The following is a 13,027-nucleotide window of genomic DNA, read 5'->3' on the forward strand; positions in this document are numbered from 1 at the left end:
AAGACCTTAATATCATCTGAAATTTAAGAAATTTATTGACCATTCCTTCATTTATGTTATTGGTGTAAATCAAAAAGAGAAAAGTCCAAAGATTGAGCCCTGAGGTACCCCACTTGTGACATTAATCCAGTTTGATTGAACTCCATTTGTAACTACCCTCTGCTTTCTTCCATCCAGCCACTCTTCTATCCAGTTTGCTAACTTATCCTCCACACCTATAGAGCTTTTTTTGTTTTTTTACAAGCCTTTTATGTTGCACCTTGTCAAATGTTTTCTGAAAATCCAGATACACCAAATCTACAATCTTACCCTGATCTACTTAAGCAGTAACTAACTAATGGAATGAGTTTCCATTGGCAGAAGTAGAAATCAGCATTTTACAGGAGTTTACAAAGAGAATCTTTGATTTCCTGAAATGTAAATGGTGGGTTTAAATTTTTACTTTTCCAAAAGATGAGTGTGCAAGGAGTCTTTAAAGACCAAGTTGTAACTTGTTGTCCATAAGTTATTTAATAAAAACAATTATTCATTCTGATGGTTTTATTCAAGAATAAAATCTGCTTTATAGCAGAAAAATATGCTTGACCTTTAGCAAACTGATTTATAAATAATTTTAACTTGAGTGACTGTCATATTTAATAGTACCAGAATAACAAGAAAGACATTCCATATACATACCAATACAAAGTACATTGAATGTAAATTTCTGCTGAACTGATTTATTGACCAACTGGTCAGGAAGACTGTCAAATCCTACATGTCCTTGTAGGTTTAAGTTCCTTATTCCAGCCAAATCACCACCCTGCAATATCAGAAGATATTATTAAACAAGCTGGTCTACATATAAGAACTCTCTGGATGTTCAAAGCTTTTAATGGGTTTAACAATACATTTTATTTTATTACCTCAACATGTTTTCTGTGGTTATGAAGAGTTACTCCTTGCCACCAGATCTGAGGGAAGGGTAATCTGCTTGAATTAGGTTTTCTGTGACAACTTTCTAGAATGGGTATTTTGCCAGAACTGTGCAAGCACACAGCTGAGAAAATACAACTGCCAAACATTCAGTGCACGGTTGATGTATAAAGTTCTTTGAATTGATTAATATTGTAGTATGATGTGGAATCTTAAACCAATTTAGAAAAAAGCTTTTTCCCCTTAGGCTTAGATAGAAACTTATTCTTATATTTTATTGAAAAATACATTCATGTTTTCTTTTTCTTGATTGGAAGTTCAGGTCTAAAAAAAGAAAAATCTTGTTCGAAGGACTTTTTGATCAAAACCCATGAGGCAACAAGCAAAATTTGAATTTTTCTCAATCTTTTGGTTGAATGAAAATTTTTTAACTAAGTAAATGTTTTGTATTTTGTACTGAGACAACTACAAACTGTTCCTATTCATACAAGTATATAAACTGGAACATAGTCTACAAACAAATATTTAATCCAGATGTTGAGGCAGCAAATGTTTGGTTATATAGAAAGAAAATGTAACAAATATTTATATTCTATATTTTTGAAGCTGCAATTTTCAACCTTCCCTCCCCCCAATAAAAATCTCTAACTAACAATATATATTTTCATCTGGTTTAATCTTACTTTGCTAATTATCAGTTCAATGCTGAATCTCATGAGAACTGATCATCTGTGTAGATAACCAAAGTGAGCAAAAACATGTCACTCCTTCAGTGATCACTATCAGCACCAACAGCAGTGCTAATAGCCTTGATAATGTTCTGTACATTGTGAGTATAATGTTAAGTCGTTCTCTCTTTATTCATTATTGTGACTCCAAATGTATATGAGTGTTTGAAGATAATGTACAATTAATGTTACTAAGTTATTCTTGTCCAGATTTAGAGGGGGTGTATCCCTAAAATTTGTCAAATTCTGCAACAAGCAACAAATCAAACAAGAGACTATTTCACATATGCCTTGTTGAAACTCGTAAAGAAATAATTACTTTCTTCAACAACATCTAATGAATAATTTTGAAGGATAAGTCACTAGAATTAATGTTACCTACTTTTTAGTGAACCTGTTATGGTTTCACTGTTGTGAGTATTACACACCAATGTCCCGATACACATAAACTGAGATTAACTTCCTGGCTTAAGCTTTGATGTATACAACACTCATAAATGGTTTAAATTAACAGTACACATAAACACCATTCATTCCTGTTTTAACTTTTACAACGACCACAATATTTTCTCAGCCTATCTAATGCACTTAGTTCAGCATAGTGGGATACAAGGAATTTTAATTGGGCATTAAATTATTGGAATAAAAAAATATTTGCAATGTCAGTGGTGCTTAGCCTTAAGTGTTTTCTGTTCAGAAAAAGTATTTTATTATTAATAATAATATAGAGCGTTGTCCCGATATTTACAGGCTGTATATATATATAATATGTCCTGTCTAGCGAGAAGCAAATTTTTCATAGTACCCAGTGCCTCAAAATTCTTTTTAACTCAGCACTGACCCTTAAATTAAGCCTAAGTAATAACGAATGTCACAATAAAATCAACTAGGAATTTAACGTTAAAATTTTACCCCATGTCCATGTTTTTTTTCTACATCTGTTGCTGCCATAGTTTTACTTGTTTCAATACGTACAGCCCAAGCAAATTTGGTTTCTTCCGATTTTTTTCAACGTTCCATTCGTCAAAAAAATATTCAATACTAGTTAATTTATAATTTTGTTTTTTTAAACATTTAGTTTTCAATTGTGCAAGTGGTTTGAGCACAGAAAAATTAACCAGAACATCTTGCAGCTCCCTCTTGTAGTAGTAACTGAAATTAAATATGTTAGAAAAATATTTAAAGCTTTTTTCCCCTTAAGAATGTAACATTATATTTAAGAAAAAATAAAACATAAACGTTTATATCGTAAGAAATCGTATTTTGCTTTCTTTAAAAATAAATAAACAAACTTCTTTGGCTTGTAAGTGTACAAACCCTTGAGCCCAATCCCTCTCACTACAAAACTTGATCGTATCTTTCCCTGACTCTTTATAATCATGAACCAGTGAAGAGAAAAATAAATTATTTTAACTAACTCTTAGCTAACACAATTAGATATATATAAAAGCCTTTCTTATGCACAAAATCTTATAGTCCTAACTATTTTTTTCTGTTTTAGCTATTTCTATAAAATAATGAAAAAACTTATAATCTCACTTAGGAATTACAATCTTAGTGTTGTGAACGAGAATAAATAACCAGGTATTGGTAATCGAATACAATAATAATTATATCGAGAAAGAAATGTGTAAACATTTGTCAGTGTTTGGAGGAGGGTTAATCACTTAATGTTAATATTTTCGTAATAATTGCATGTACTACAGAACTTAATTTTAAAACTATTAGCATGTGATCTCAGTAGTTTTAACATTATTAGTATAAATATTTTTTTCCCATTTCCAAAGAAAGTAACAAGAACAGAGTGATAATACTAACAGTGTATTTTTAAGTTTTGAATGAAAAATTCGTCTGATCGCTCTCAGAAGTCTCAGCAAAATGGACAATACTGATAATATTCCTGTTACTGAGGCGAAACGTCCAGATGATGTGATAAGAATGCCTTTGAATGATAACTTGAAATTTGCCGTATTAATTGGTTTGGTTGAAGTTGGACAAGTTTCTAATAAGGATGTAGTGAATACTGTCTTACATTTGGTAAGTAAATTCATTTTTAATTTTATATGTTTAGCTAGTTTAAAAAACAGTTATATGAAATTTTTCCATGAACGCACATTATTAAGAACTGCTGGTCTATTTGATTAGTGAAGTGAAAAGGTTAGAAATCACAATGTGAATATTAGGTGTAAATTGTAATATATTTAGATCCAGGGCCAGCCTTAGGTTAGTAGGGTGGGGGCCTGAGGCGAGTACTCAGGATTAGGTTCTCAGGTTTGGATACTAGAAGTATACAACTGACTTGGCCAGCCCTGTTTAGACTCTGAAAACTGAGATGCAGATGCTTTTGAAAGTTTTTCCTTTTGATCTAGAGTTATAAACTTGGGGCTCTATGAATATGATGTTCCAGATGAATGTGATGCATGTTTTGCCTGGTGCTTGTGATGTATGTTTGCCAAATGAATGTTTTAAAATTGTATTGAATAGTTAGTAATACATGGATGTGAATTAACACATTTAATTTTGTTATAATGTTTGGATGGATATTTTGATACACAAGAGCCTAAAGAGGTGATATCAATAGTCTAAATGCTCTTTTGTCACTTTGTATTTAGGTTCTTGTGTTTAAAATGTTAAATTTATCTAATGGTTTAATAAGACTGTGTACTAGGAAAAGGCTATGACTGAAGCTAAGGGTTTGCCAAATTGTTTTTATATCCATATTTTCAAAGAGATGTATCTTTTTTTTTGTGCAGTATTAATTCACAACAGTACTTAGAAGTAGGATGTAGTTACTAGGATTCCAATATAAGGCTGTTAGCCACAGTTCCTTGGTTTTAAAATTGAAATTGAGAACTCACAGTTTAACTCGAAACTTTCACTCAGATTCTCTGTCTCTTTGGTATGGTATATTTTGTTTAAGGAGAGAGATGGAGTAATATCACTGACTTAAGAATGGCTGAAGACATCAAATTTACTTTGTAAGACATTGTAGAGATTAGAATAAATGTGAATATGTTACAGTTTAACTTTCAACAGAAATGACGAAACATGATTTGTATTATATGGATACCTAGGAATCAAATTATTCTTATGTAAAACATTTATTTTGTTTCCAATGTTGTTAAGCTGAGGTAGTTTCTGGGTTTTCATTATGATAAAAACAGAGTAAGTACTGTGACTAAACACTATTATATTGGGATAACACCAACATAGTTGGTATGACACATTTCTAAGACTAGTGGTAGAACACAATGGGTATATGAACTTTAACTTCTGACCTTTAGAGAAATGTAGGAAGACATGACTTAGGAAAGATGGTTATGAGAAAGTAAAGGGGTAACTTATAGGGAAATGTTGGAAGACATTACTTAGGAAAGATGGTTATGAGAAAGTAAAGGGGTTGTCTTCCTACATTTCCCTATAAGTGACCCCTTTACTTTCTCATAACCATCTTTCCTAAGTCATGTCTTCCTACATTTCCCTATAAGTGACCCCTTTACTTTCTCATAACCATCTTTCCTAAGTAATGTCTTCCTACATTTCCCTATAAGTGTCTTTCCCAAGTCATGTCTTCCTACATTTCCCTATAAGTGACCCCTTTACTATCTCATAACCATCTTTCCTTAGTAATGGTTATGAGAAAGTAAAGGGGTAGAATGACCTTCTCTCACTTTGATTTTAAGTTTGTGTATTGATTGCTATTGTGGAAAGATGCTTGAACATGGGAGGTTTTCATGTTAACTGTGGTTTTGTAGAAATATGCTTACGTTTGGAAGGTTTCTTAATAATTTAGGTTTCACAGATCTTCAAAATCTAGCTCCAGCAAATGATGAAATTCTTTCACCATTGATTTCTGAGAAGTGCTTTGGCCAAACTCTTTTATAATGTTCTTCAACTAAGTTATAAGCTTACTTGTGAGTTAATTGTGCCAAAATTTGTATATTTTGGTGAAAAACTGGGTATTGAAAGTGTAGTTTTTGTGAAATTATGTGTTAAAGTGTAAATAAAGGAATACGAGCAGTATTAAAACTTTTTTAGCATTACTGTGAACTTCCTAAGCAAAATACCCAGCATTTGTTTCAAAGATAACTGGACGACAAAGCATTTGTCTATTCTTGCTTCTATTCTTTGAGATAAGATAAAAAGTGGAGCATGTGTACATATCCTGTTAGATATAGCATAAAGCCAGAGAAATCTTATTAATTACAGATACAATCAGGCCGATGTTGGTACCTGTAAACAGTTGATCCAAACAAGTTTCACTTAACACAGTTTGAAGTAATATTACCACACATATTTTAATCTTTGTCTTTTGAAAAACCCTAAATCTTGTATTCAACCACATTTCAAGCATTAATCATTACTTCATTAGTTATTTTTGTATTACAAGTTCTTTCTACTGTACGTTTGCAGATGACATTAAGATTTTTGGGGGTAGCTAACTATATCAAAGATGCTGCGGACTTACAGGTGATTTAGATCATTTGATGCATTGGTCCAATACATGGCAGATGATGTTGAACTATCCAAAATGCAAGGTGATGCATGTAGATTTTCACAATTCAAATTATTGTTACAATTTAAATGGGAATACATTAAATACTGTGGTTAAAGGAAAATATCTTGGTGTTGTAATAAAAAAATCACTTAAGTCATCTAAACAGTGTATTGTATCTAGTAATAGGGCTTATAGGATTTTGGTTAGCATCTATAGAAATATTGAATACAAGACAAGGGGTATTATTGTTTCACTGTATAGATCACTTGTAAGGCCTCATTTAGAATACTGTGTACAGTTTTGGGTTCCTTTCCTCAAGAATGACATTGAATTGTTGGAGAAGATTCAGAGAAGAGCCACTAGGATGATACCTGTGATGGTGGGATTGTTCTATGAAGAGAGACTAAAAATCTCTAAACTTGTTTTCTCTGGAGAGGAGAAGGGTCAGAGTGGATTTGATTGAGGTGTTTAAGATTATTAAGGGTAATGATAATATAGATCCACCACTATTTGGTGCTAAGGAGTGAAAACAATAGGACAAGGGGGTCATAAATTCAACTTTCAGCAGCGTAGGAGTCATCTGCAGTTTAGAAAGTATTACTTTTGAAACAGGATGTTTGGCTTTTGGAATGAGCTGCTTTCAAGGGTGGTCAAGGCAGAAAATTTAACTGAGTTCAAGAAAAGATTGGAATAATACACGAGTAGTAAGGGATAGTTATAATTGGGAGCTGGAAGGGACATCCTTGATGGGACAATAAGCTCCTTTTGTCCCTTTAACATTTTATGAATTTGCAAGTTCCTGAGATTCAGTGTTAACTTAATCATTGACTCCTGTTTGACCTGTTTTAATTTTGCTTTAATGTGGTAAGCTGTTAGGCCCTTATAAAAGAAGCAATTATGCTTAATTGCAGATTAATACTGTAAATATTGACTGAATTACACTCTCCTAAAGGTCTGTGAAAGTCAGAACATCTGTAAAACAAATATATATATATATATGAGTTGAATGTTGATACTTGTTTCACTGAAATATTTACCATTTAATTCAAAAATCTATTCTAACAGCTTGACAAACTTGATATTCTTTTCACTCATGAATATATTGTACCTTTTTTATGCCAGTTTTGATCATTTTTCTAATTTTGCTAACAGTAAATTTGTATGATAAAAGATAAAACATAGAACATGAGCATATTGTTAAAATTCTAGGAGACATAAGTGCTCAGATGTGCACAGAAACTACCTTAACTTTAGTTGTGAATTTGGGTATGTGGGGAAAATGTTTAAAATATTCTTTTTAACTTTGAACTGAAGACACATAAGTTAGCTTAACTATGGATTTTAATCTGGACAGGTGGAAAAAAATGTTTAAAAATTTTTACTTTGAACTCAAGATACAGAAAGTGCTTTAAAATTAGATATGAATCTGGGTACATGTAATCAGTACATAAATACTATTAATAGTTGGCTATGACAAAAATGCTACAGCAGTTTCACAGAAAATTATGCAAATGACCTTTTATCAGTGAGGAACCAGACTAGTTGGAACTTCATTTGTTATGAGAACCAAGCAAGTTTTCTATCCAGTTTCAATATTCCTTTCAAAGTTAGATATGCTAGTGAACATAATATAAAACTGAATTTGAAAAACATTAGAGATAAAGAGAAGATTAGCGTGATTAATTGATAAAAAGCTGGTTGTCCATAATCACAACTTGTGTTTTAATTCAGTTTTTGGTTGTTTCTGTTACTAATATATTAGAAATATTGTGCACCATACAAAGTAGATAAATTAGTTGATGATAGTTTAATCTATAATAGTCTTGAAATTTACTTGTATAATATCTGAAGAAGACAATAAATGGACATGTTACACCCAAATGCTACATTATTTAGTTAGTGTAAGCACAGACTCTATACAACCCTTTTTTCATGTTATCAGAGATCAAAAAGATTACTTAGGAAATGTTTATTAAGAAAGAAAAAAGATATATGTGTATGTGAGGTTCACTTTTTTTTCTGTCTTCTTTTAATATAAGCTAATGGGTTTCGTCTGTTCTATTGTCTCCTGGGGTAAAAATATGCAGGCTACTCCCTATTGCAATCACTACTAATGGTTGTTAAAACCTGTTTTTAGATTAAAAGCAAACTCATTGCAATTGTGACAAGTTTAGTCTGTGGCTTTAATATGTTGTAGAGAATATAATATAGTTTTAATGAGAAGAGCAATCAGTCCCATGTACAGATATGTTGTTTCTTCCACTTCTAAAATGATAGTTATCATTTCATTATGATCGTATTGTAAAAAACATAAATAAACCTTAAAAATGTTTTTTATTTTGTAGGATGTTGCTCTTTAAATTATTTCTCAAGAGTTAACTCAGTTGTATGAACATGTAGGAAAATTTGGTTATTACTCAACTGGTAAGCTTCAGTTTTCAGATGAACAAACTGTTGCATAAACATATGATAATTTTCATGTTTCTAAATTAGTCTTAAATGGTTTGTATGGTGAAGTTATGCATTTAAATTACTATCTCAATCATCGTATGATAAAATTAATGTTAGATTATCAGCTGTAGGAGCAGTTCAAAATTATTGTGCTCAACATTTATAAATAAATATGTAACTAATAATTATAAACAAGTTAATACAATAAAGAACATGATCATCTCTGGTCTTTAAACTGAAAATATGAAACACCAATCGAAATTAATCTTTTGTACTTATATCTTTAATTCATTCATTAATACACTTATATTATCTTGTAAGGAAGACTTCTATAAGTCAACAATGCTAGTATCTTCAACACAAAGAGGTATTTTCAACAGCATAAAATGTTGTATATTCAAATCAAATCAGCTCATATTTTGTATATTATTTTGTAAAATGTTGAACTATTTAACCATCTTTTTTTATTTTGAAACCTATATTTGCAGTCAGAAAGTAATCTAGCTGCTGCTTCTCTAGATCTTTTCCATAAAATTAACTCTAAAGAAACCAAAACCAAATGTTAATACAGTAGTTCAAGTGAGGTCTTACTCAGGCAAAATCTTAAAATGCCAACCCTGATGGAACCTTATCATCAATAATAATTTTGCATGAACTTGAGCAGGCCTATCTGAGTTTTACGTAGAGTTGTTTAGGTTCAGAAGAACTTAATTTTTTTAGCTACAAAGGTGAAGTACTTCTTTAAGATATTTGATTCTACTGAAAGTAAAATTAATATATAAACTTTTGATTTTGTTGCCCTAGGCAGTTGCCTACCTCACTTACTGTACTCACTAAAGCCAGGTCTGCTTGTATTGGATTCTTGTAGAAAGTTACAATGACCTTTATTCACCATATCTGAGCCAAACTTCTTACAAAAGTCTGTATAATGCCACGTCACCAACACTTTTCTCAGGAACCAAATAAGATTATTATGACTTAATACTAGAATATTTTTCCTAATCAGTACCTTGAGAATATAATGTAAGGTAACAACAGTTTCACAATGAAAACAGAACTGAATAAGTTTAACACCAATTAATAATTACTTATGACAACATTGTTTGAAAGGCCAACCACTGTAGTTTAAAAGAAGATGAATCATGATCTTAACATTGTGTGGAAAGTATATCAAGACATACGGTAGTGTATTGTGCAACCAAAACAACCAGCAGGACACACTGTGTTTTATTAACAGGAGTGGTAGTTTAGTCATTTTCTACTTTCTGTAGCTTGGACTGTGGTAAACCAAACTATTAGGTATTTTCAGTGGATGTGCTCCACTGGACCCTTACTTAACATACCAAATTTCAAAACAATCCATTAAGAAATACGCAAGATATAAAATCTCCAATTTTGATTGTATTTTGTTCCTTTTGTTTCTTTCTTTGCACCAAAAGTATGGAAACTTTATTTTATAGAAAACATACTTAACTTTTATGGACTTTTTTCAAATTTGGTACACTGATAGATCTTAACAACTTACAATTATGTGTCAAATTTGGTCTAAATATAAGCCACATATGCAAAGTTATTCAACCAAAACCACTCAAATTTCACCAAATTTTTTGTGCATGCCCATGCACAAAGTCACGTGGTCTATCAATCTTACTACAGCTTCATCTAAGAGTTAAAGTGGACCATTTTTAGTGTTCTGTCATTTGGATTAAATACTGCTGATTTAGAGCAGCAGAACTACAGGGTGAAAGGACATGCAGATACATAAGTATTGGTTAGGCCAAGCAAACTAGATTAGCATTTACTAGCTAAGTTTTCAAAAGGATCATAAGGGTGAACAGTTATTATTTATTACCAACTTTCAAGCACAAATTTGCTAAATTTTATGGAATTATACTAATTAAAGGACATTTAGGGTCGCATCACATTAGTTTAAGCAATTAGCATAAATAATGATGCTTCATATGGCTGTACAGAGGGCAAGCGAGTGATTACAAGCTACTGTTAATTTAGATCCCATGGCGTTACTATAAAGGAAGCTATGAACACTGTTTTAGAAAGGAAAGACTACCACCACATATTTTAAAGAATCTGGTTGGTTCTGTAAAGTAAAGGTCTGTTCTGAATAATAGGGTTGCGATCCTAAAGCCAATTTTGATTTCATTCCTAAACCAAAATTTCCTAAGCTAATTAAACCTTATCTGGTGTGGGTTTAGGCCAAATTTCAATCTCCTGAGCTGACCAAAAAGCTGGGTTTGGCATGGCTTTAAACCAAACCTAAATCTATTAAGTTGATTAAAAATTATGATAAATTAAAAATAAAGTAAAAAACTGTTAACAATGATGAAAACTGAATGATGATTCAGTGTAATATAATCTAATCAAAAACACCTTAAGTGCAAAAAAAAAGGTGCAGCCAAAAAAGGATTAAGCATGCAACTTACGGTATGCTTTGGAGATTCAGCTCAGCTTAAACCTATAAACTAAAACAACAATTTGTATTATTATTTTTAAATTATAATTCATCAAATTATTACAAGAAATATAAATATATGAAAAATATTTTAGCATTTAGCCAATATGATTTATGTATTATTATGATTATTTTGGATTGTATTTTTAGTATTTGCATTCAGAACTAACCTATATCTACTTAGCTGGCAAAATCTTATGAGTTAATATTAAGATTATAATAAAAAGAATATTGTTTACAGTGGGGGTACCCAGCTGATGAATGAATGCATTCTGATTCATTATAAGTTTTTAATTTATGACTTATCATCATCATCCCAGTAAGAACAATATATTAAATTAACTATATTCAGTACTGGAGTAATTTTCCATTCTTATCATTACAGGTGATCAGAATTTGTTAATAATAAGAAAATAGAAAAATGACTATTGCTTAGAAAACGTATACTTTAGTTGATCGTTACATACATAGAAATTATTAAGCATGTGCATTCCTTAGTTATTTTGACTATAGTTAGAAAAAAATGACCTTTACCCTCCAAATAAAAATAAAGTGTTTCAGCCAATGTTTTTCCTTTATCAGGGCTGGTAGTATGAGAACTGTTTGATAGGAAAATATACATTAACTTATTAAACGGCTTTGGTGTTCTGATGTTAAAAGCACATTATGAAGTCACGATCAATAGATTGCCAAAAGCAGTTTAAGAACTTATATTTTCACATTAAACAGTTCTTGTTCTACTGGTCCAGATGAGCTGCAGTGCTGAAATAATGTTCTTGTATTCTTATCTGGAGAGTAAAGGAAGTTTTTCTAACTTTATTGTCAAAATTTTTTATTAGTGTTTTTAAGACATGTTCTTGGCCATTCACTGAGCCTATCATGTTTTCATTCACTGTCTTTAGTGTGTGAATATACACCATCATCATAAATGCATCATAAATTCTCCTCCACTAGTCAAGAGCCGGTTAAACATATTTATCTTGTTCAACAATTGTATAATTATTTGATACATTAGTTGAGGTGGTATTTTGGAGCATGCTATGCCACTATTATTAATTTACATTTTAAATTAAAATGGGTTTTATCTATAAGTATATAAACATAAAAAGTATTATCAGAGCCACTCTGAAATACACATTTTACAAATAACTAAAGTGTCAAAATATCGATGAATATGTGTTATTGCACTTCATGATTCTTGATATTTTAACAATTTTAATGGTTTTTTCACTTCAAGTGGAAACTCTTTATCCATTTTTATATGCTGTTACTTTGTGTGTGTTTTTTTTTCTGTAACTTTCTTGAGTAAATGGATTGTTGGCCCCTTTAATTTTTTTTGTGTATAAAATAATTTTCAAATGAAGTAATCCATTCTCTGTTTTATTCTGTTAATATTGATTAAGATGTTCTAGCCTTTAGATACTAAATTGTCATGTGGATTTCTTCTTTTTCAGTTGGTTGGTGGTGAATTTGACATGGAGCTGAACTTTGTCATAAAACAACCTGATAATGTCCTTCTCATGCTGGACCTTCTTGATCATTGCACACCTAGTCTTCAGGTGAGGGTTTTCAATAGGTCTTCTAATATCTTGGTTAGAAATAATGTTTGGTTCTAGTGAGGGTTTTCAGTAGGCCTTCTAATATCTTGGTTAGAAATAATGTTTGGTTCTGGTGAGTGTTTTCAGTAGGCCTTCTAATATCTTGGTTAGAAATAATGTTTGGTTCTGGTGAGTGTTTTCAATAGGTCTTCTAATATCTTGGTTAGAAATAATGTTTGGTTCTGGTGAGGGTTTTCAGTAGGTCTTCTAATATCTTGGTTAGAAATAATGTTTGGTTCTAGTGAGGGTTGTCAGTAGGTCTTCTAATATCTTGGTTAGAAATAATGTTTGGTTCTGGTGAGTGTTTTCAGTAGGCCTTCTAATATCTTGGTTAGAAATAATGTTTGGTTCTGGTGAGTGTTTTCAG

The 13,027-nt window shown here is 31.3% G+C and overlaps 2 protein-coding genes across 2 annotated transcripts in view; one reads left to right on the forward strand and one right to left on the reverse strand.

The window, feature by feature from the left end:
* LOC106463571 (septin-2-like) overlaps positions 1–2,788 on the reverse strand; it is a 20,601-nt gene extending 17,813 nt beyond the window's left edge. Inside the window, exons 1-2 of the mRNA XM_013923621.2 lie at positions 2,556–2,788; positions 679–802 (exon numbers count right to left, since the gene is read on the reverse strand). Of these exons, the coding sequence (XP_013779075.1) occupies positions 679–802; positions 2,556–2,594 (163 nt within the window). The 5' untranslated portion in view covers positions 2,595–2,788. The remainder of the gene's footprint in view (positions 1–678; positions 803–2,555) is intronic.
* A 501-nt stretch (positions 2,789–3,289) lies between these two features.
* The window catches only part of LOC106463563 (neurobeachin-like), a 75,920-nt gene continuing 66,182 nt past the window's right edge, over positions 3,290–13,027 (forward strand). The window contains exons 1-2 of the mRNA XM_022391103.1: positions 3,290–3,680; positions 12,517–12,621. Coding sequence (XP_022246811.1) covers positions 3,522–3,680; positions 12,517–12,621 — 264 coding nt within the window. The 5' untranslated portion in view covers positions 3,290–3,521. The remainder of the gene's footprint in view (positions 3,681–12,516; positions 12,622–13,027) is intronic.

This window comes from Limulus polyphemus, unplaced genomic scaffold, assembly GCF_000517525.1.
Source record: "Limulus polyphemus unplaced genomic scaffold, Limulus_polyphemus-2.1.2 Scaffold1438, whole genome shotgun sequence".
NCBI lineage: Eukaryota > Metazoa > Arthropoda > Merostomata > Xiphosura > Limulidae > Limulus > Limulus polyphemus.